This window comes from Archocentrus centrarchus, chromosome 8 (genome assembly GCF_007364275.1).
Source record: "Archocentrus centrarchus isolate MPI-CPG fArcCen1 chromosome 8, fArcCen1, whole genome shotgun sequence".
NCBI lineage: Eukaryota > Metazoa > Chordata > Actinopteri > Cichliformes > Cichlidae > Archocentrus > Archocentrus centrarchus.
The window spans coordinates 1,032,160-1,056,808 of NC_044353.1; the positions used below are offsets into that span (position 1 = coordinate 1,032,160).

General features: G+C 47.8%; 1 protein-coding gene across 1 annotated transcript; it reads right to left on the minus strand.

The window, feature by feature from the left end:
• Positions 1 to 990: 990 nt before the first annotated feature.
• On the minus strand, positions 991 to 21,507 carry fbxl19 (F-box and leucine rich repeat protein 19). Its single transcript, XM_030735984.1, has 11 exons — positions 20,912 to 21,507; positions 16,172 to 16,372; positions 12,971 to 13,114; positions 10,697 to 10,783; positions 10,443 to 10,613; positions 10,117 to 10,149; positions 8,613 to 9,841; positions 7,970 to 8,133; positions 6,414 to 6,575; positions 6,085 to 6,306; positions 991 to 5,897 (listed from the first exon to the last, which is right to left on the minus strand). Exons 2-11 carry the CDS (start codon positions 16,355 to 16,357, stop codon positions 5,638 to 5,640), a joined length of 2,658 nt encoding a protein of 885 aa, XP_030591844.1. The 5' UTR covers positions 16,358 to 16,372; positions 20,912 to 21,507; the 3' UTR covers positions 991 to 5,637.
• Between the last annotated feature and the right edge of the window lie 3,142 nt (positions 21,508 to 24,649).

Below are 24,649 nucleotides of genomic sequence, written 5' to 3' on the forward strand. Positions count from 1 at the left end.
GCTGCAGTGGGTCCTGGTTCCTCGTGGTGCACGACGATGCCCGACCTCATGGTGAGAGTATGCAGCGAGTTCCTGCAGGATGAAGGACTTGATACACTGACTGCCCCCAAGCTTGCCTGACCTAAATCAACAGAAGACCTCCGGGACATCATGTTTTGGTCCATCGACACCGCCAGGCTGCACCTCAGACTGTCCAGGAGCTCAGTGATGCTCTGGTCCAGCTCTGGGAGGAGATCCTCCATGACACCATCCATCGTCTCATTAGGAGCCCTGATGTTATCAGGCACGCGTACAAGCATGTGGGGGCCAAACAGCATTTAGAGTCACTGCAGTGAAATCAGAGCAATCTAAACCTGCCTGCTGCATCATTTTTCACTTGATATTCAGGGTGTTTGAGTTCAGCCTCTGTAGGTTCATGATTTTCATTTCATTCCTCACACATTACCCAGTCCATATCAGCAGGATTTTCCCCTCTGTGATGTGATGTGTTTGAAATGCTCCTTTAAATTTTTGAGCAGTGTATGAGCTTCCTCTGAAGGGTGGCTGGCCTCCCCCATAGAGATAGGATGAGGAGGGCAGCCATTTGGGAGGGGCTCAAAGTATAGTCGCTGCTCCTCCACATTGAAAGAAGCCAGTTGAGGTGGTTCAGGCATCTGAGTAGGATACCTCTCAGGTGTCACATCGGGAGGAGGCCCCGGGGCAGACCCAGGACACGCTAGAGAGATAATATCTGGGAACACCTTGGGGTCCCGCTGACGAGCTGGAGGAGGTGACTGGGGAGAGGGAGGGCTGGGCTTCTCTGCTTAGGCTGCTGGCCCCATGACCCGGTGTATTACAGAAGTCAAGCAGTTAAGCCTATTTAAAAATTGATTTTTGCAGTTTTACTATAAAGTGAAGTGTCAGAAAATGCTGAGCTGGTCACAGATCCAGGCTGAAGCGAGGCCCAGCTCTCGGAGACGGCTGCTGAGGTCAATAAAGAGACGCAGGCTGTAAAAACAAACCCATTGCTTCTTTATTAGTCATTTTACAGTAGTCACTCATACGTAGCTGCCTTGAGTCTTTTTGTGTGTATTTACTGTTCATTCCAACATCTTCCTCTTTTTTTTTTTTTTTTTTTTTTAAAACATCAACACAATGGAAGAGTCATGGACAAAGTATAAAAAGAACCCAACAGAGGGAAAACAGGATAAAAATGCCCCTTTTCACAACAAAAACTACTTTTGGCAAAAGGCGAGGATGACGATGATGATCCAGTGCATCTTAGAAAACAAAAACAAACCCCAAACAGATCAAATACCACATGAAGGATTCAGTTTTTACTAAGATCCTGAGGACAGTGCAGACATCTGATGGGAAGACAACTTTCAGGAGTCAATTATCGTCCAATCAGATTTGACCTCCTCACTTGTTGCTAGCTGAAGCATCAGAGAGATGTCACCCCCACAATACAAAAAATAAATGTCACAGATACAAAAAAAAAGAAAAAAGAAACCCAAATATAAAAGCTGACCCATTCACACATTAACAGTTGATCTGGTGCATTTATGGCAGAACAAGGCGTCACGGCGATTTAAAATTCATCCTTAATACTTTTATTGAATGGCCGACAGCAGCCCGAAGCCTCGACCGCAGTGCTGCGATATTCACTCATACCAGAAAACAGAACCGACGACTGAACGATTATGTGAAAACACGATTTCTCGGATTCCCAGAGTTCAACACTGGCAGTTTTAAGTATTTAAAACAGACAGATGCTAAAAACTGAGTTTCTAACATATACCAACAAGCTAACACTAGCTAGCTTAGGAGCTTAAATTTCCTTTTAGTCACTAACTTTTAGATTTTTGAATAAAACCAGCTGGATAAATGTCACACTAATATATTCTGAAACTAATGTAGGTTAAAAAAAAAAAAAGTTGCTAGTGTTAGCTTATTAGCTTAATAATGAACCATATTTAAAAAAACAAATACACGTATAATTTAGCTAAATTTTAACTATTGTGGGCTAGCTTAAAAAACTGTAATTTTCAGAAGCTTTATATCCATTTCTTTTGAACAAAGCTTGCTAACACCTTAACTGAGATAGCTTAAGAAGATTAAACATTTTCCCAGTTTTTGTAATTTACTTACTTTTACATTTGTTTTTGTTTACTTTTTGTCTGGTTTCTAAATTTAAATTAGCTGGTGTTAGCTCATTAGCTGAAAGGTGCATTTTTAGCCAGCTAACGCTCTGCTGACATAAATAAACCTAATTTCCTGCTCGATCTAGTTTCTTAAACTTCATTTATTCCTGTTTTTATTTTTCCATCTGGATTCTCATTTGAAAATTACCAAGAGTGTTAACCACTTAACCGATTTCCCCCTCATTTTTGATATAATTTACTAGCCAGCACTCATTTATTCCAGTTTTTATTTCTCTATCCAAAAACAAACCACTGTTAGCCTGTTAGCCGGTTGATAATAAAATAAAAACTGGCCGTGGTAGCTAATGTGAGCTAGCTAGAGAAATGTGGCGGTTTCCCTGTCACCGCCGTCCGGCAGTTTTTATAGTGTGAGTGATATCTGAGCAGCAGAGCTAAAGCAGCAATGACTGCAGCTAACCAACATGTCGAGCCGATGCATCTGCTCGACTCTACCCTGAAAACGAGGTTTTAGTCATTTAAACTGCTGTGATGTGTTCGGCCGTCTGATGTGTCGCAGTCGTGCACATTTTAAAACACAAACAGTATGAAATAAAGAACATTTATGACCCCAGCCACCCTCCACCCCCCATGATGAACAACCAGTTCACACACATGGAAAATAAACCCGACAGTCACAGCTGAACATCTGGGCGCCACTTATGAAACATCTGTGCAACCAAAGTATGTCTTTATAATAAAATTCCCTGCTTTTATCCATTAAAATCTAAAACTTGGCTCAAATACAACTGAATTATTTTTCATAAGTGACACCCACGAGAAACTACAGAAGCCCATTGCAGCCAAGAAAACAAATGTTTTATGAAACGCTTATAATTTTAAGACCCAAAGTCACAATCTTGGTTTTCTAGGTCGCAACTACAGAGTGACTAAATTAGGAGATAACCTGAGACGAGTCCAGACAGGAAACACAAGATCATCTGATGGCAAATGATAAAAAACTGGGGATATGATACCGATATGCTAAATTAAGGTTGTTCAAACACAAAAGCAAGATTACACATACAAGATTTCTAAGTGAAGTCAGGACAGACCTTTTCATACACGTTTTTCTTTTCCTGGCAGAAATGGGTTTCTTCAGCAAACAGATTCAGATTTAATCAAAGTAACCTGAACAATGCAGCAACAACAGGAAGCTGATAAAATGGAGTGCGAGCTACTAGAAAACAGGAATGTCTCCATTTGGAGCGGATGGAAGCGCTGCTGTGGCACAAAATTAAAACAAAAAAATTAAAGACAACAAATACTCCTGAGAAAACTGATGATTGATCAGAGGAAGCTGATCGGAGGTGATGGAGACGAGATATAAAAATCAAATAGGGATGATTGAGGCTCAGTTTCAAACACACCCAGCACGGTCGATCACACGCCCAGAGGGAGGAGCAACACCTGAACACAAACCACACCTGACCAAAGTTCACCTGCGATGCTGCCAAGGAAACAAAATCATAGCTGAAGAGTCCCTTCAGTAATCAGCCTGTTAGCCTTGCTCAGCACAAACACTGGAAGCGCGGGGAAACTGCTAGCCTGCTCCACTTTCCAACCCACCCAACTCCCTCCGTCCCATCGATCGGGTGTAGAGGTACAGAAAGGTTTTAGCAGCGACTCACACCCATACCGACTTCACCTGTTCGTCTACAGCTGTTTTGTTTCAGGGTCGACCGATGAAGACGCGACTGTTGGAGCTGGATAACAAATATTAGGAGTGAAGATTTCTCCACGTTCACCTGGACAGCAAACACTTACAGTAGCTAAAAACACGACCCTGTCCTTTTTCATCTGAGTAATGTCTGCTGCTGTAGGCCACCTGTGTGCTGAGCAAAGGTACGCCCCCGTTTAGACTGCAGGAGTTTTCATCACAGTTTAGGAACCTTTGGAGGACCTGCAGGGCAACAGGAAGTTGGTGGTAATCTTTCACTCGTTTCCTCCAGACTCAATGTGACAGAAAAACTTTGACAGCATGTTTATTCTTAAAAATGATTGAACTCAGGTGGTCTCAGTGTTTCTGTCTCTGATACAGCAGTTTTCTGGACACCTGGGGCTCTTCTGCAGCTGGTTTCAGCTCCCTCCTGCTCACACGGACTGCTAACATTGATTCCTGCTGTTTGTGATACATTCATCATGGTCTCATCAGCTCCACACTGAGGTACAAAACGTTTCTCTGCTGCCTCCAGCAAGCTGTTTATAATCAGTGTTACAAAAACAGCAACTGAGATTCACCTAAATGTAAAACTAGTCCGAGTTATTGATCGATTAATCCATCAACAGGAACTGATCGGTATTTCCCCTCTGGGTCCGGTGTCTGTGATTCATCACAGTGACCGTGAACATCTTTGAGTTGTGGATGGTGTGTTGGACAAAAGCACCGAGGATGCTCCGTGATTGTAACTTTCTCTGATCTGCTGCATGATTAATAGTTCGGACAGCGCTCAGCTGTTGGCTGCAGTCACAATTAAGACGAGCGAAGTTTAAACCTCTGATAGGTCGCTTTTATTTCGGGGTGAACCGTCGCTGAGGTCAGATTTCAGTTATGACCTGCTGTGAGACTGTTTGAGAATTTATAAACACGTTTTACTCAGATTTCTTTGTTTGGAGAAAAATGATGAGCTTTAAGAAACAGTCGATTAACGAACGTTAGTCTTTGCTCATTTAGCGGCTCCTGCTTCGTAAATGTGAAGATTTCGCCACGTTAGCTGAATTCAGGAGCGAACCGCCAATCAGAGCAAACCGGTTTGAATAAACTTGGTCAGGTTTTACGTTGAGGCGGGGATCGATCGATCGATCTGAGCAGAGTGAAAGTGTCGTCTGTGCAGAGGAGTAAATAAAATGTGTAGTGTGACGAAGCTTCAGGTGAGGGACACAAATAAACGTGAGCGACACAGAGGTGAGCTGAGCTTAGCACAAAGCAGCAGAGGAGACCGGCAGCCGAGCAGCAACCTTCCTGCATGAACAGCGTGGAGCTTTGTCACAGCTTGAACCTTTCTGTGGGTTTGTGTTCGGGCACACAGACGGGCGCCACGATGCCACCGTTCTGTGTTCTGCAGACACCGATGAGCAGGGGGACGGCTCACAGGTGTGATGACTGGGCGCAGGGTGGAAGGACGGAAACGAAGGAAGGAGATGGGGGTGTTTAAGAAGGTGGGGGATGTTTCAAAGGTCAGGGGTCATTTACAGTAACCTACAGATATATACACACACCCAAATTATACAGAGAACAAATATGTACATGCTCAGGGTTTCTATTTTTAACTATAACCAACAACTTTTTCCAAAAAATGTCCCTCCTTCTCACCACTCGCCAACAAAGCCAAACTCTTCCAGCATCAGGAGCAATGTTGCACAGCTCCTCCTCCTCACCTGTCTGTAGTGTAATGAGGAGCGAGGCCGGGCTCGTAGGCCATCTGGACTCAAGTGTCAAATGACGTGAAGGAGGACTTTAGCTGTTCTTTAGCAGCGTTCTGTCTTCAGGAGGACAGGAGGAGGAGGAGGCAGGTGTGGAGGAGGATGAAGCAGCGACAGTGGTGGTGGTAGTAGAAGAGGAAGAGGAGGAGGTGGCAGTGGAGGTGGTGTGGGAGGGGAAGGAAAGCAGCTGTCCGGTGTCAGAGGAGAGGAGGGAGCAGGAGCGCAGGTCCACCGTCTGCAGGGAGGTGCAGCGACGCAGCAACGGGATGGACTGCTCCGTCACCTTAACACAACCTGAAACACACACACACACACACACACGTAAGTGTAAAGTAGTGCAGAACTGCATGTGCTGCAGGGTAACTTCTGTGTGAGGTTGACTGTGGTGTGGGGTGGAGTCTGGGTATTACAGGGGTATTATGGGACTGAATGTACAGGGAGGGGTCACACATGATAACAGTGAATTTCAGGTGTCATTTACCTGCCAGGTTGATGTGGGTGAGGCTCTCCCTCAGGGGGGAGATGGGGGAGGTGAGCGTGTGCACCGTCTGGTCGGTGATATTCCCACAATGGCTCAGGTCTAACTTGGTCAGGTGAGGAACGTAACGCACCAACAGGCGCGACGACGCGTCCGTCAGGTCCAAACCAGCCAATCGCAGCTCCGTCACGTTCTGGAAACGCCCCACTCTGGTTTCACCGTGGGCTGAAGGACCAATCAGAGAGCAGAAATTCAAACATCTTAGAACCTTAGAGCCTTCCCAACTGTGGATTAACCCTCTGTGTTTTGACATAAGTCAGGTGGCAGCTCACCTGTCCTGGTGTCAGGTGAGGGGGCCAGCAGCTCTCTCAGGTGAGAGTCTTTGAGGTCCTCGACTCTGCTGAGGTCCAGCAGCTTCAGGCAGGGGCAGACTGCCTGACACAGAGCGGAGACCGCTGCCCACGGACAGCCCGACACATTCAGCTCCAGCAGACCTGAGCGGGACAGAGAACGCAGGTGAGACTCAGGTGAGAGGTGGAGCCACTCACCCACAGAGCTTCACCTCAGGAAAACGTTTGATTTCCAATGAAACTTTAGAGCGACACCAATTCTGTCAATGACAGCAACACATGCTACCGAGGACAACGGCCAATTAAAACACACGTTTGGAACTGTGAGCAAAGTGGGTGGGTGCAGGTGCTCTGCACCTGTGTGATGAGTTTAGATGTGACTGCTTAGGACAGGGGTCGGCAACCCGCGGCTCATTCAGGCTTAATCTGCAGCTCTGTGCGGCTCACGGAAGTAAATTATAAGTATCCAATTGAAGTGCATTTTATATTTGTCAGTTCGGTTTTTGTTGTAGTTTTAAATTGGAACATTATTGTGAATATTAAAATAAAATCATTTATCTATTTATCTATTTACGTTTCTCAATATATGCGTCACTCGCTGTAGCGGCTACCGGCTTCCGCGAGTATTTGCAGCTCTCACGGTTTTGTTTTCCATGGAAACCGGGTTCAAATGGCTGTTTCTGGATTACAGGTTGCCGACCCCTGGTGCAGGAGGAAGACCGAAGGCAACGAAAGGGCACGATTTCACATTTAGGCTTGAAAATGTCCCTGAAAGCTGCTGGCTGTGAATGTGACTGTCAGCTGCATGCAGCACAAGTCTCACACACACACGCACACACACACGCACGCACGCATACACACACGCACGCACACACACACGGGGATCAAAATCAGTCAGTCCACAATGAGACATTAAAAACACAAGTCTTCAGATTCTGCTCCACCCACATCGTGAGCGGATGAATACATGAAGGTGATTCGGTCAGACAGAAGTTCTCACAACTTCAGTTTCTTCAGAATAAGAGTTTTAAATAGTGAATTTAAGTCAGCTTTTTAGTTTGAGCCTTTTTAGGCTGCAGGGAGCTCACGTTTGGCTCGTTTCCCCACAAATTAAACCCAGAGTGACTCCGATGGGAAACATTAGAAGGATCTTTACTGAATGACATAAACGCGACTTTTCAGAACTTATTTCAGCCCCAAAGCAGCTTCATCTGACACTGCAGCCCCACTCCTGATTTCAGCCACAGCTGCACAGTCTGAACTCCTGAGGACCGACAGAAACGCTGCCACAGGACAGTTTGGTGCAGAGTTTAACGATTTCCTCAGACTGATGCTTTAACCTGGGACTGATGAGTGCACAGTTTATTTTGGGCTCCCTCCTCATCACGTATAATAAAAAAATTATATTAAACGTTTTCATGTTGTTGATGCACACAGATATTTGCTGTGTTCCTTCTTATTCAGCTCATTCATTGTGCCGTCACTTCCCCGTTTCTGGCTGGAGAAACTAACAGAGCGTGTTCATAACGGTCGGTCACCTTGCAGGCGGTTGATGAGCCACATCAGTTGCTTCTTGGAGATGTTGGTGTAGCCCAGGTTGAGGGAGACGGGCTGCCGGCGGATGATGCCGCTCAGCATCGGGGGGGTGATGGAGCGCTGCCGGCTCAGGTCGATCTGGGTCCACAGCCGTTTGTCGCAGCACCTGGAGGAGGAAGAGGCGAGAGGTTCAGGTCTTTACTCCACAGGTTTGATGACAGCAGCTGACAGAGACACTGAGGCGAAGGTCAGTTACTGTTGTTTACTGGGATGCAGACAGGAGCACAGCGCTCCTGCAGCTTCAAGCTTCAGCCACACTCAGAAACTCGAGACAACACGCTGAGCCTCCTAATAATTAATATTTTCTGTCTCACAATAATTAACCAATCAGCAGACAGTTCATCAGCACCACTGCAGGTTAAAAACAAACATGGCGGATGTTTTTGGTTTACTAAGTGATGAAGGATTACATCATTCATATGGTTGCACCTCCTCCCGTGCATGTGATAGCACGATTGGGGGTGGAGTCAAAGTGTGACTGTGCAGTTCCTGCTCTGAATTGAATTATCTTGACCTACAGCGGCTCTGACAGGCTGTCGTATGAGACCCCGCCCTCTTACACTCTGTGACCTCTCAGTGACTGACCAGCGGCTCCAGGTGCGGCAGACCCTCATGCAGACACACAGCTCTCGGTGGGTCAGGAAGGTGAAGACTCGTAGCCACACGTCTCGTGTCATGATGTGGGCGGCGCCGGAGTCCAGCGGCAGGCAGCTGGGCTCTGGGCACGCAGGTGGGGGCCGCACGAGATGCCTCTCCATTTGCACGGGGCGGGGTGGCGAGGGCACGGCCGGCGGGCTGCGCTTCATCATCTGAGAGCGTGGGCCGAGGCGGGACGGCTGTGAGCAGGGGGAAGCCGCCATTGCTGACATCATGAGAGCGCTGGCCCCGCCTCCTCCCCCATTGGAGGTGGGGATAGAGGAGGAGGATGAGGAGACGCTGTTCCTCGATGTTTGGTTCTTATTGTTGTTTCTGATCTTGTTGCTGCGGCTGCCGCTGCCTTTGGCCCCGCCCGCTCCACCCCCGCTGTGTCTGTGATTGCTCAAAACGCCGCTGGCGTTCTCCTTTTCCCCTCCCTCCCGGCCCCCTCCTCGTGTCCGTCCGTTGCGTGCCTCCTGCCCATTGCTGCGCTGCTTCCCCGTGAAGCCGTCATGCTGCGAGGACGGTGGCATCTGACTGGAAGATAGGGGTGAGGGCGGGGGAAGGGAGGTGGAGTTTTTCCTGGTCCTGTCTGATGTGGGCGTGTCCTCATCCTCTCCATCCATCAGTCCTCCTTTGCGTCCCTTTGGAGGCAGCCCCGCCTCCCCTCTCCGCCGGGACTTATCGGCACCTCCACCCGCCTGCTCATCCTCCCGCTCCTCTTCCTCCCCCCTCCCTCCCTCCCCCTCCGACTCCTCGCTGGCACTGAAGCCGAGCTCAGCCAGACGCCGCTCCCTCTCCCTCCTCTCCCGCTCCGCCCGGCTGCCGCCGCTGTTGCTGTAAACAACAGGAGGAGGCGGGGCCGGCGAGGAGGACGACGGGGAGGATCCTCCCCCCTGCTCCCCCCTCAGGGAGTCGTCAGAGTCGGACTCCGAGTCAGACTCGGAGCTGGAGGAGGAAGAGGACGATGAGGAGGGCCGGCGCTCAAGCAGACACATCCTCTTGAATCGCTCCAGTTTCTCTCTGTGATGGGAGCGCTGGTCAGCGCTCGACGTCCCGCCCACACCTCCGCCTCCCCCTGGCTGAGAAGAGGAAGAAGTGGAGGAGCCCTGCGGCCCTCCGGCTCCACCCCCAGAGGAGGAGGGGCCGTTGGACTCCGCCGCTTCCTGTTTGGGTTTCTGATAAGAGAAAAGATGACAGATTCAGGAGCTGTCAGCGTTTACTGATGCAGAAAAACATCTTCAAAAAGCTTCAAGTGCTCACTGAAAGGTAACAGAGAGAAAAGACATCAAATCATAAAAAAGTGCCTCAAACACAGGAGACGGCAGCAAACTGGACATGTGAATCAAGAACGGTCACATGTGGCATACTTCAGATGTCAGAAAAACAGTAATGCTGGACAGGGAGCAGAGGTCTGCTGAAGCAGTGAAGAGAGTATCTGATGATTTCGTACCTTTTTCAGACGTTTCTCGTGGCCACCTTTCATCTGAGAAACAAACAGGAAACAGTTACGATCAGAAACAGATCAGGTCCACATGAAGGGACCCGAACCCTCAGGCAGCTGCAGACTCCAGAACAGTAACATCATCATCAACAGTTTGGATACGGAGCTGCAAACTCACTGATGGAGCAGCCATTTTTAACAAAATGACCATCAGAGTTTCACACTGAATATTTAACACATCACAGCAATCAATGATCTGAGATCAGTTCTCTGACACCAGTGAAGAGCAGCTGCTTCCTGTTTGGTGGTTTAATAAACAGACTTTTTGAGTTCACCTTCTTCTTGGGCCCGCTGTCCGGAGGCAGCTCCTTCTCCTTCTTCCTCTTGTGTCCGCCCTCCTCCAGGGAGGGCGGGGCTTTCTTTTTAGGAGGCGGGTCATCGGTGAGCTTCCACCGGCCCACCTCGCCATTATCCAGCCTGCGTTTCCCCGAGCCGTCCGCCTGGTCCTGCACACAGACATAAGAAGGCCTCAGTCTTCCTGGGAGGACCGCTCCTCAGAACTGGTCCTCAGAACTGGTCTGATTCTCACCTTACTGGTTTTGCCCTCCTTGTGGCACTTTGGACACTCCCAGCAGTTTGGGATCTCATCGTTGATGATTCCTTCAGCTTTACCCATCTGAGGAGAAAACACAGCATGCATCAGCACACCTGGAAACATCAGAAACATACCAACACGCCTCAACCAGGTCCAACAGACCAGACCAGGCTGTCTGTCCCACAGCTGTGAGGGAGAACATCTGCCTCCAACATAAAGACTGATCGCTCACATAAGCACAGACACGTGTGTTTTCAGACTCTTGTGTAAACATGAAAATAAGAGTCTAAAATATCCAAATGAAAGCTTTCAGACCTCCCTCAGGACTTCATGGCAGAAGCGCCAGCCTCAAGTCTTCCTGATCCTATAAAAGTGCCACTCGTGCTGCTTCTGGAAGTTTCTCAGGTTTAAGCTCAGCCGGGCTGCGCCACATCCTTCAGTCCACCGTAACGCTGCTGAAAAACATCAACGCGTCACATCGGGATAGAGGCCCTGCGTTTACGTTCCCTCAAACAAAAGAACGAGACGAGCCCAGACACGTCAGAGCGCGAGAACGCCGTCAGTAAAAAGCAGCTACTTCAACAATTTATGTAAGGAGACCGTTTCTGCTGAAGGTCGACGAACATGAACACATCCAGGCTACAGATGCTGGCAGCTGGTGACCTTTGACCCAAAGTAAACCAATCTCTCTACCGAGCATCGCTTACTGCACACTGTGACAGGAAGAGCAAAGGTGGATGGATCTAACGTCCCAGGCAGGAATTCTATTCAACATTAAACTACTTCCGGCTGCTCCCTCGTTCACAGCGAGCAGCTCTGCTTTGCCTAATCTGGCAGACTTTTTTTGTGATGCCCTTCCTGAGAAACCAAAGGGATCTGCGTCTCCTCCCGGGATCAAACCGGGGACCGTTTGCTTGCTGAACATATAAACCACGACACTGTGGAGCTGCTCAGTTTTTGTGTCGCCTGCTGAGACACTCAGGGATCACTTTTCCACCATCTGCCTGTCCATCACACTTTCAGTGTCTCAGTGACTGAGCACTACGGTAGGGGCTGCTCTTCAGAGGGCCGTCATCATGGCACAAACAGTCACAGTCACCCCCCCAAACTCCACCTGCAGTTGTCGCTGTTACAGCAGAGCCTATAGGATCACCGGGGGCAGCACTCGCCCACCTTGCTGCCCTCAGGAAGGCACTACAGGGTTTTGAGATGTTGCACCTCTAGGCTGAGGAATAGCTTTTAGCATACAGCCACGCACAGACTGAACAGCCCCCCCCCCCCCCCCCCCCCGTTTACTGTACATACAGATCCATGAATGGTCTCATGCACTGCTTTTATAACTCATGCTCAGACTGCAGGTGTGATCTTACTGCATTTGTTATTTCACAGGTTCTTAATGGTACACGCTGCTGTGATGACAGCAGTAAATTCGTCTGTGCTTCCACTTGCCTTATGCTGAGTCACTGGTTTGCACTGTGATGCTGCTGCTGGCAGCTTGTTTCAATAAATCCACTTTAAATAAAGTAGTGTGTCCTCGGTGATGGCAGCTCAGCAAGAGGAGGAAGGAAAACGTCCTTTGTTTTGTTTGCATGAATCAACGCTGCCGCCTGCGAGCTGCACTCATCAATAAAACTCTTCAGTGTTTTTTTTCCTGCAGCACCATAAACATCACTGCAAACTCAGACCTGCATCCACGGGGCTACTGAGCGACCCACAGCAGACAAACAGCAGAGCACGCCTACAGAAACCCTTCACGCCTTTCTCTCTCTGCATTGAGCTTTCTGACCGGATCATCTCTTTCTGCCATCTTGGCTCAAGCTGAACCAAACGCACCGCTGCAAAGGAAAAGGGAGCGCCTGATTTCTAATGAAAGGATTTGAAGCTGAAAAGTGTGATCATCTTATTCTGATTTTTAGGAACTGCAAGAATGAATCAGCCAGCTTCATTTCAGTCTGTTGCATCAGATGAATGCAGGAGCCCGTTCTGGGACTCGGCTCAGTGGAAAAGTGTGCAGACCCTCTGAAACACCTGGCTCAGAGTCCGTCTTAGCTTCAGGACTCATCACCGGTTCTTGTTTCAGCCTCATGCTGAGACTTCACTCACAGCTCGGGGACAGTCAGCGCTGTGAGCCCTCTGCTAGCTCCAGTCTTCTCTCTGCTGCGTCGACCCACTTTCTCCTCAACATCGTTAAAGTTTCACTTACAGATAAGAAAAACACAGGAAGTTAAACAGTGTTTCAAAATAAAAGCCTTTTCTGTGCAAACTGACCTTCAGGCAGCTGGGGTGGATGATCTCGTTGCAGATGGTGCACTCCATGAGAGACAGGCTGAACTTCTCATCCTCCGAGTCCACTGTGTCCTCCTTCCCCGCCTCTCCACACGCAAAGCACACGGCTGTATGAGGCAGCACCGGCTACAGACACAGACAGGTGAGACACAGGTGTATCAGGGTACAGCGGTTTGCATCACTTTTGTGTTGGGATTAAAAATACAAATTTGCTGACAAGTATTTTTGCATTTGTATGAGTTTCATTTCCAGAGAACATTTTGCGCACCCAGTGTTTAAAAGAACCACATAAAGATGGGGGGGGGGGGGGGAGTAGCACTTCCACACTGATCAGTCCATAAACACTGCTGAGAGCATCAACGACCTTCATGCTTTCAGTTTTACTCTCAGCTCTGAGGTGTGAGCTCAGCAGGTGCTTCAGGTGTCTGGATGTGATTCAGGAGTGTGTAGAAACTGTCTGCTGAGCACAGGTGGCTGAGAGGAAGCTCCTCCCCTCTGACTTTAATAAACTCCTCACCTGCACATCCTTTGTACGATGGTTAGAGACACCAGAGAAACGGTTCAGACTCATTGCCTTTCCGGGGGGGTGGTCTACCTCCAAAGACACAGTCAGAGCCTGGAAACCCTGAACCTGGAGTCTGAGGCCCCAACGCCTGGTGAGGACTTGAGGTGATGAGCTGCAGGCGGCCGGTGTCACTGATTTACCTCAGTGAAGCAGCAGTCTGCACACAGATCAGTCTGACAAACCAGCACAAGCACAGAAAATACAGAGGAGGGGCCGAGCTGCTGCTCTTCATCCTCTCAGCAAACACCAGAGGGCGTCTCTCCTCCTGCTGAGGGAGTACAGAGGAGCATCATCCTAACCTGCATTCCTCCATGCTGCCTCCTCCACCCCGAAGCTACAGCAAAACAGATAAATAAATAAATCTCCGTCGATATGAGCAGCAGCAGATCGCCTCGCTGCGTGTGCGCGCATTTGTGTTAAGCATCTCTGTGAAACCACGGCGATGGATCAAAGCCAACTCGCTCTCACTCACAGTGCCAGCAACCATCTCCGGTTGCCATGGAAACCCAGCATCGTCGCCCGCTGGGCTCGGGCTCTTGGCTGATGCTATTTGAAGAATCGACACACAGAAAGAACAATAAATCACACCTTCAGCTTTTGTGTGCGCACTGCCCACCCTCTCTCTCTCTCTCTCACAGACACACACACACCTGTGCGTGGATCACGTTACCATCAGGGACAGGCGCAGGTGTAGTGGAGGATTGTGTTGACATGGAAACCTGTTTAACCGTTCCTCAGAGTAGAGATATGACCGTAAGTATGTGGACGCCTTCTTGCACCGTCTTACAGTGATGATCACTGAGGACGTTTTACATGCAAGCTTTCAGAATCACAACAGTCCCACAACCACGACAAAGACAGAACGTGCTGCTTTCTCTCTGCCAGGCGATGGTGACGTGAATCCTTTTGGGTTATGGATGAGACCGAACAAAGAGGTTCGCTCCGTTTACAGTGAGGGTAATAGGCCTGAATTAGACTCTGGGCACTGAAATGCTTTTGACACGTCACACATTCATGAATGTGTAAGAAAAACAGTGTTTGTGGTTCCTCCTGAGAGCAAAGAGCTGAACTGGGTTTACTGGTCGTTAACCAGTCTCTTCCCATCATCTCGGCTCCAGCTGATCTGCAGCTGCCACATCCTGAAGGGGGGGGGGGGGGGCTAGTTTAGGGTTTCAGAAGCCTCTTTCCCACCAACAGGGTTCCGGAGTCGGTGCCTTTATTTGCACCGTTAGGCGGGTTTTCCACCACAGAAGCACTCGGTGCTCGGCCGAAAAAGGGGTTCAACTCCGGCCCCGCAAACCAGCTGGTCTCGAACCACGAACGCGTGATGAAAGCGGCATAAGGGCGTGACTCTGCCGTCTCAACATCAAGTTTTCTACCATATTACATGTGTATTACATGAGAAAAGCGAAGCGATTTTCACGGCTGTGAATTAGGTTGGGCTCTAAGGCTGAACTTGCTGCTTTGTATCAGTTCATATCACAGATAAAAGGACACAAAGTGCGTACTTGTCGTCTTGCTCTAATCGCTGTCTGTGTTTCCCTCTGTGCTGCACACAGATGCTGCAGTAGTTTGGTTTGGACCCTAAAACGTATTTGCAGCACAGAAAGGGGAGCGTGTTCTCCCACGTTTGTGCGCTTCGGCTTCCGTGTCCAGACGAGGACCCGCCCACACTCATACGTAAAGGAGCAGTTCACAGAAACGCGGTGGGAACGCGGGCCCGTTCTTAAGCGTTTCACCGGTTCATTGAAACCAGCACTGGGACGAGCACCGGCTCCTTGGTGGTGGGAAAGTATCAAGAGAGGGGTCAAAGGGCATCATGTAACACAAAGACAACACGAGAGCATCATTAGCTTTATATCAGCTGAAGCAATAGTGGTAACTGAATATATGACAGCCTGAGGCCCTACCAGGCCTAAGGTGACCTTTCATGGGGGTCGTACCTGCAGACTAACTGAACCTGATGGTGTTCGCTCTAAAAATCACTGTGAGGGTGGGGCTTTCCACTCGTGGTTGGTGACTGGTTGCGGTGAAGCACCGCTGAGTGAGACCTTTGGGATTTTAGGTTTCTCCTGTTGGTTGATGCTTAGTGGTTTGTGTTGGTCATGTGTTACTGATGTGTTGTGCTCTCAGTGTTTCTGCCCTGGATGATCACCTCTGTGAGCTGCACACATTCCTACTTTGTTAGCAGGTTTTTCCCACTCAGGTCAGCCTTCAGCGTGACTATACTCAGCTATAAACACACATAGCCCACAGTGAGTCTGTGTGGAGTTATATGACAGAAGACTGGACAGTTCCCTGTGACTACAGGACAAGACACGACGAGCGAAGGTGAAACAGGGCTGTTAAACACGAGCTCTGGGTTACAGGTGGGTTTTATGAGGGATGTTCTCGTGGCTGCTGTACCGGTGAAAACACTGAGCATCAGCTGGAGAACGACTGAACTGAACCACAGAGTCCAAGAACAGAGATGGAGTCTGAGGCCACTTAATGTATTCTTACAGTTCTCCAGTTAACTCTAACGTCAGTGTAGTTCATTATCAGGCTCATGCTGCACTTTGTAATCGTGGCTCAGCGCTCGGTGCGTGATGTCGTGTTGTATCGTGCATGCGTCTCACCGCCGTGCACTGTCTCAGGAGGCAGGACTGCTTCATGCGGCCGGGCCCTCCGAACTTCTTCATGTCCTTACAGAAGTGGCACTCTCCACACTCCGTCCTCATGCAGGCCTGGCAGCGCCGGCACCGTGTCCGCCTGCGCCTCGCCCCCCCGCCGGCCCCACCGCCCAGCGCCTTACTGCCCGACATCACCGAACAAGTCAGCTGGAATCAGAGGGAGAAGAAACACATGAACGTAACACAGTGAGTTAGTGAGCAGAAAAAACATGTTTACAGCTGAAACAAACTGCACTGATCTCTGTGGATAATTCTCCTTCATAACAGCTGTATGAGGGAGGATGTTTCTCATCCTCACCTGTTTAAATAAAGTTTGCATTATTAGGGGCGTGGCCTCTTTGACAGGTGGATGCTGACACAGGCAGCTGTAGCTGCTGTCTGCTCGGCTTCACCCTGAACTGGACCTCTATTGGTGCTGTTGGAGCCGTTTTAATGCCACTATTTGACCAATAATGTGGCTGCTGTGCGGCTTCAGACTGAAAACATCGTATCCTTATTAAAGACAGCAGACTGAGCAGCAGAAACAGCTGTGGTTACATAGAAGGATCAATATCCTCAAACATCTCATTTGGTTCAATATTCACTTCATGAGGATCAATAAAAATAAACAAACTGGCCATCGATGGTTTAAAAGTCCTCTCATCTTTATTTTGAAGCTCAGGTCTTTGCGCTCGTGTTTTTAATCAAGATCAGCATCAATAAAACTGATCAGCTTCATGTTGAACCCTAGCTCACCAACATGCAGCTTTGTAACACCATCCCCACCAGGTGGATGAAAATCACCCGACAGTGTCACAGTGCTAAACCGAAACCAAACTTTATTCAACAAAAGCAGAAAAATATTCAGCTTATGACGACATGAATTAGAGGTTACAGTACTGTGCAAAAGTCTCGATCCACCCCTCATTTCTTCATCATCATCATTTATCGTGCAACATGAACAGCTGCATTTATGGAAAGACAGCATGAGGCAAAAACCGTTCTAACGGGCTTGAAAGTCAGTGTTCCTGTGACCTCCTTTATTCTCTCTGAGGAGCTTCCTGTGGTTCCTTTCAGTCTGCAGGAACAGTTCTCTGGGCTTCCTGAAGGACCTTCAAAGCTCTTCTTTGGATGTTTCTGCCTTTGGTTTGGTTCTGTCTCGGGATGATCCCACACTGCTTCAGTGCCGCTGAGGTCCAGGCTCTGGGGAGGCCGACTGATGACTGATCGTGTTCACCTGCGTTTATATCCAGGGACGCTTTTACTGCACTGGCTGTGTGTTTGGGGTCATTTTCAGCACGACTGCCAATCAGATCTTTGCAGATGGTGCTGCACAATGGATCCAAATCTGATGGTACTTTTCTGCATTGATCAGTTTTAATGATCTCTCCAGCAGCACTGACTGAACGCAGCCCAAACCAGGACAGAGCCTCCACCGTGTTCCACAGATGGCTGCAGACACCGTTGGACTTCTGCTGACCTCCTCCATATATACTGATGATGGTTTGGATCCATCTCTCCATCAGACCTGCTGCCACTGATGTTCAGTGCAGTTCTTGTGTAATGTGGCAGACCTCAGCCTTTCCTCCCCGCTTCCCTTCCTGACAGCCGTCCTTCCACTGAGACCGTTTCTGATCAGGCTTCAGTGAACAGCAGATGGATCAGCTGAAGGTCCAGATGATCTCTTAGGTCTTTGCTGGATTTGTTTCTGTTTCTTAAGAATGTGACTTTCAGATCATCTGCTGTAGTTTTTAGGCCTCACACTTCTTCTGTCCTCCACGTGTCTGGTTTCCTCAGCTTTAAAGCACACTCTGCACACTATGCTGGGATATGCAGAGTTTTCAGCACACAGCTGTGTGGGAATCTGCCTGTTGGTGCTAAAATCCTGTTTGATGCTGTCAGACGGAGTTCTCTTTGGTTCAATCTACGAAAATGCCAAAGAAACAGGAGGACTCTAGCCAGTGCGATTCCCCTGATTTGCTCCTGATGTGTTCATAGAAGTGTATGAACAGGTGACTGGAGCTTGTTATATACGGCAGATCTCATGTAAAAAAAGCACCCGTCCATTTACCATTTTAACACTCGCTGATAAAATAAATCTGAAATCCGTTGGCGGGGGGGTGACGCACAGTTGAAGACCAGAACAGGATGTCCAATCAGATTGGAACAAATAAAAATAAAAAAAATAAAAAAAAAGAGCACCAACAGGAAGAGCCGTGAGCCACTGCGCGCCGCCATCTTGGAAAGTTACAGTATAGTAAAACTCCTTCAGCTGGTACACATCCACGTCACACTTTACACGACTTTAACTGCAGGACACACATTCAACATTACCGTCAATGTCTGACTTCTTTACAGTTAAAATAACTTTTCCCTTCCTTTGTGCATTTTAATTTTATAGAGAAAAACTGGAATAAATCTCAAAATAAAACTTTCAGTCCTTTTATTTTGTTGGCAAATCAAAACTCATTTTTATGAAAAATATTTTAAAGAATATTTAATGATGTGAGCAAATGTTTGATTAAATGTTTAAAATCAGCTGTAAACCTAAGACATAAAGATATGATTAAAAGCATTTATGAACTTTTTTCTCTGGTTTGCGTTTTGGTGAATTTGTCATTTATGATACGGTGAATAGACCGCTTTGCTGCAGTGAACAGAAGCGTCGGGGTCATGACCTGTGGCGAGAGAAGACGAGAGAAACAGGACCAGCGATTATTTTAAGATTTGTGATTCTTCACATCCTCCAGTCGCCTGCACGACTCAGCTGATACAGGAGGGATAAAAGCCCACAGGGCTGTGGACTCCAAACCAGGAACACAAGTCAGAGGAAACGAAACGCTGCGCGGACGGGCCGATCATTATTTTTAGGCTGCTCTGTAGCTCATTATCAAACTCATTACAACTGGATTATTTTCAGGTTGGACTCAAAGTGACTGCAGTTTCAAAATCAGCCCAAACTAAAGCTGACGTTTACTTGAGTTTGAATGCGCGCATTTGTGAAGCAGTTTTAGGTGTGCTGAGCTCACTTCCTCTGGGGACTGGAGTGCGTGTTGGTGAGTTACACGCCAGCTGTAAACATCTGGAAATCTCAGATTACTCACAGATCATGTCAGACACATTGTGATCAATTTATCCCCAGATATACACAACTTCACACCTGTAAAACACTAAAAACTGAATTTATTTTTACAGACTCCCCGATCAACCGGCCCGGGACTGGATCGGCAGACCTCGGCCCGGACCGCACAGCGGCGCACACTCAGAGCCACGTGCTAACATGTCATTAGCATTGAAGCTCCTCGCAGTGAGTGAATGCACACAGTTCAAAGTCCACTGTGGGAAGCTCGCCACAAAAATGCGCTTAACAACAAACCTGATGAGACACCTGAAACACCCTCACACAGCTGAATGCAGCCGGGGACAGCCTCGGTATGAGCAGTGACAGGATCAGCGCAGTTAGGAGGGAAATGATGGAGACGATGTTCTGCTATCTGCTGAGGTCCTAAACAAGCTGGAAACCTGACATTTGTTTCCATCAGTCTGTTGCAGCTGCTTTGGTGAGGTCAAAGCTGTCAGGTACAGGTGAGTGCACAGCAGCAGAGCCTTTTATTTTGTTCTAGTGGGAGAAGATCCTGGAACGTCCTGAATTTTAATCATTTATTTTATTGTGAAAATAACATCTGCACAGAAGTAAAGTTGATTTTTGCTTGTATATGCTGTCAGTTACAGTTCTTAGGAGGAAAATGATATTGGCTGGTCACACTTAGGAAAAATCATAATTGGAATCAGTTGGGAAAAGTGGATCTACTATATTTTGTTAGCTTATAATTTCACAAGTCCAACAAAGACATGGTTATTACAATGAAAATCCAAAGTGAAAGAAGCCCTGACCCTGCAGAGCAGGCACACGGGGAAAAGGTTAAGAATTATTATTTTAAAAAGGTAATTATTAAAACCTATCAGTGCTGTTAACAGGCTCAGTTATACCTAACAGGCCAGGGCTGCTTCACTCTAGGGTTCAAACCCAGGTGTTTCAAAAATCCAGGTGTTTGCGATGGTGACTGAGCCCTGCTCTGAACCTTTTCTCCTATCTTTGGTACTCTATGGGGGCTTCTCGCGGACACTGTGGCTTCTGTTGGTAATGAAGAGGATTAAACTCCTTAAACGAGAGCATGAAAACGCTCAGGGTGAAGCACTCTCCTGCTTCCTCCGTGTGAAGCTAACATCCTGGTGCTGAGTGATTCTCTCTGGCTTCCTCCTTCCTCACCTGTGAGCCCACAGAATCCGAGAGAAGCATCTGAAAGGTGCTTTTCTAATTAAATACCTCCTGTAATCAGCCTGGGCGCAGCTAACAGCAGCTAGCAGCGACAATAACGAAGATGCGCATCTGGTACCGATTGGAGATAGCAGCTACAGCTAACAGCTAGCCCGTCACAGTCACCTACACAGCTCAGCTCGGGCACACCTGTCCGACCACACACCATGTGCACGGTTAATTAAATACTAACACACCTGAGAGGGCACCCCTCCTCCTTGCCTCCCCCCAGCCTCCCTAAAAGGGTAACGTCAGGCGTGCTAGCACGTTAGCATGCTAGCAGCCCGTCCGCCCCCTGCAGCAGCTTTCCTGCTATCCCCGCTCCGCACCAAGCTGCCGGGCAGGTGGAGGTGAACACACCCAGCCCTCACGCACCATCCTCCGCTCACCTCTCTGAATCAGCTCGCATGCTCCTGGGTCGGTCATTAGAATCAGTATCCGCCAACAATCAGCCCACGTTAGCCCGTGCTGAGCGCAGCTAGCTGTCCGCTTCCTTGTTTCTTCGTCCGTCGCTGCTGCTGTTGCTTCAGGCGCGTCCCATCCCGCTGGCTGCCGCTGGCTCCCGGTGCGTCGGCTGGCTCCCGGGCTGGCTGGCTGGCCTGAAGGACCCACGGTGGGTCTAAATGTCTCGGTTGAGAACGGATGAATATCGGTGAAGTGAAGGGTGCAGTGTTGCTGGCGGAGTCGTGCCCATTCACTCCCCTCTCCGTCCGCCTCTCTCTCCGCGCTGAGTCCGCCTCGCTCTCCTCCCGCAGCGCGTTACAGCGCGCTCCGCGGATCTCCCTCCCGTTGGGGGTGGGGGGGTCCAAAACACACACAACGGCCCGTTCTCACCGCAGCGCAGCGCTTTAAACGTGCTCCCGGTGATACCCCTCCGCACGAACTAGGCCCTGTTCGCCGCCGCACGCTGGGAAAGAAGCGCCGCGCGCAGCTATTGTTCTGCGGCTCTATTGTGTGGCGCGATGCTGCGGTGCTGCGCGTGATTCGGTTCAGGCGCTCGCGGCACGTTTAACCCCCGCACTGATGACATCAGGCAGGCGACCGCAGGCACCGCGCGCCACCTCAGCCTCACAGAGACGCAAAAATAAAATAACTAAATAATTAAATAAACTGGCTAAATAAAATACAGGCAACGCAAATACGCATGCCCCGCCTCTCCACGATACGCCACCGTGCAGAAAGGCATTATGGGACTTGTAGTGTTTTTTTAGTGATAGGCAAAGCCTTAATTGATCTCACATGTACTTGCTACTAGTGATGGCATAGTTACCTTGAAAAAGTAATCTAATTACTGATTACTCCTTTAAAAAGTAACTTACTTTACTGATTACTTAATTTTAGAAGTAACTAAGTTAGATTACAAGTTACTTTATTAGTTACAGTCAACAGCTGCCAAAAAGCGATTTTCGGTAATTGCCAAAAAACGATTGCCTGTATTTAAACGGCTGTAAATGACTTGTTGACCTCTAATCTGTGAAACATGTGTCAAACATATCTCTCATGAATAATATCAGGTCATTTTGAGTGAGAAACAGCATTTCTGTCACAAGGTAGGAGCTGCACTCAGTTTTTGGCAAAGTGGCTTTTATATAGCTTTTTTTTAATCAAGGTAAAAATTGTCATTGACATTAAAAATGTCTTTTTAAACAGAAATATGGCTCAGAAGGCTGCAGAAATCACAACAATTATAACATTACAGTTCTATAAAGATATTTAAGTGGCCAAAAATCACTGGATTGATTATAATGTAGGTACAATAACACAGACTCATAAAGATTATTGAAAAACAGGTTATTTCTTCATTTTATATATAAGCCCTTCACAAATCATATTGACTGCACTCAATTTACCAATATAAGCAAAGACACACAGAAAAGCACACAGAAACATCAGAATCACTTTTTGACAACACCGGCAACAATGGTGAAAACGGGATGCAATTGTCGCATCAGCCTGACGTCACTCCCCGAGACGCAAGAAGAAAGCAAAAATATATCTTTGTACTGAGGAAAATGACAATAATAGTAACGCAGTGACTTGGATAAGTAACTTCTGATTACTGGACTGCAAATAGTAACGTGTTAGATTACTCGTTACCAAAAAAGTAGTCAGATTACAGTAACGCCTTACTGACATCACTGCTTGCTACAGCAGGTCAATAGAATATTGAGGGATAGAATAAGTGAGAAAGATCAAATAAAACTAAAATAGAACAAAAACTGTAGCAAGAGAGATCATTATACACACACACACACAAATTTATATATATATATATATATATATATTAGGGGTGGGACTCGATTAAAAAAATTAATCGAATTAATTACAAGCTTTGTAATTAATTAATCGAAATTAATCGCATTTTTATCACATTTCAATATTTGACATGATAAATATTAATTTAAGTTTGGTTGATGAATGAATCAATATACATAAGCTTAAACTTCAAAATGTTGTTTATTTTCCCACCAGTCTGCTACACAGACCAATGAAGGGTGGAAGTGCTCCTGTGATAAGCAAACTCATGAAATTAAAGTTAAGCATCATAACTGGATAGTTTTATTCAACATTAATGTCTCACTTGTTATAGTTGGAAATTAATCATTCTCTCAGCTGTATTCCTTGATGTTGTTATGCTTGTTTTAACAGCTTATTTTGAATTAAAGACTTAAAATTAAACCACAAAAAGGAGGAAAAGTTCGTTCTCCGTTTAACAGCTGCTTTACACAGCTGTGCTTCGCACTCACGGTTGCTAGGCGACATGAGCTACACAGAGGTGACGGCAGCTGATATGAAGGCTAGCCGCTCACTTCCGGCCTTTGTGGTGTTCGTGGGCTGTGAAAGACGTGGGCCGGGTCCTTCGCAGGATGCGGCCCCTAATTTGGACATTGTGCGTCGATATAATGTGTATGCCGGGAACTCGTGCACTGAGAAACGTTCCACGGTGCAAAGTGCGATTAAAATGCGTTAAAATTTTTAACGCGTTAATTTCCCCGTAATTAATTAATCGAAATTAACGCGTTAAAGTCCCACCCCTAATATATATATATTATATGGTGGATCAGCGAAAACATGGGCCTCAGGGCTAACATCTCAGCTGAATCAGCCCACAGCACGTGGAGCTTCAGCTATCCTTTCATTAAAGTCTCAGCATCACTGCCTCCTCTGGGTTTGTTTTCCAGTCATTATTCACCCGCTTTATGTAAACATGATCTCGGCCTCCAGTCGTTCAAACCTGAAGGTTCACGTCTCTGAAGGTGTCGTGATGGGCTCCATGTAACACAGACCTCCAACCTTCATGTGACCTTCAGATCAGCTCAAGAACAGTGAGAGCTTCATGAATGGGTTTCCATGGCAGCTGCATCCAAGCCTTCCATCACCAAGCTCAATGCAAAGTGTTGATGCAGTGGTGTAAAGGACACTGGACTCTAGAGCAGTGGAGACATGTTCTCTGGAGGGATGGATCACACTTCTCCATCTGCCAATCTGAGGGAGGAGTCTGGGTTTGGTGGTTGCCAGGGGAACGGTACCTGTCTGACTGCATTGTGTAAAGTTTGGTGGAGGGGGGGTTATGGTGTGGGGGTGTTTTTCAGGAGTTGGGCTCGGCCCCTTAGTTCCAGTCAAAGGAACTCTTAATGCTTCAGCAGACCAAGACATTTGGGACAGTTTGATGCTCCAACTCTGTGGAACAGTTTGGGGATGGCCCCTTCCTGTTCCAACATGACTGCACACCAGTGCACAAAGCAGCTCCATAAAGACATGGATGAGCCAGTTTGGGGTGGAAGAACTTGACTGGCCTGCACAGAGTCCTGACCTCAGCCTGATAGAACACCTTTGGGATGGATTAGAGCGGAGACTGTGAGCCAGGCCTTCTCTCCAACATCAGTGTCTGACCTCACAGATGTGCTTCTGGAAGAATGGTCACAAATTCCCATAAACACTCCTAAACCTGTGGAAAGACTTCCCAGAAGAGCTGAAGCTGTTGTAGCTGCAGAGGGTGGGCCCACATCATATTAAAGCCTCTGGATTAAGGATGGATGTTACTCAGGTTCATGTGTGTGAAGGCAGATGAACACTTTTGGCAGTAAGTGTTCATATTTTACAGATACTGACTGCAGACACTCTTT

Bases quoted from the DNA above. Each gene is read 5' to 3' on its own strand.
- fbxl19 (XM_030735984.1), bottom strand. From the start codon at position 16,357: ATGTCGGGCAGTAAGGCGCTGGGCGGTGGGGCCGGCGGGGGGGCGAGG. The intron at 13,115-16,171 runs GTGAGACGCATG...CTGTGTCTGTAG, and splicing joins TCCTGAGACAGTGCACGGCG to CCGGTGCTGCCTCATACAGC. The intron at 5,898-6,084 runs GTAAATGACACC...TGTGTGTTTCAG, and splicing joins CACCCACATCAACCTGGCAG to GTTGTGTTAAGGTGACGGAG.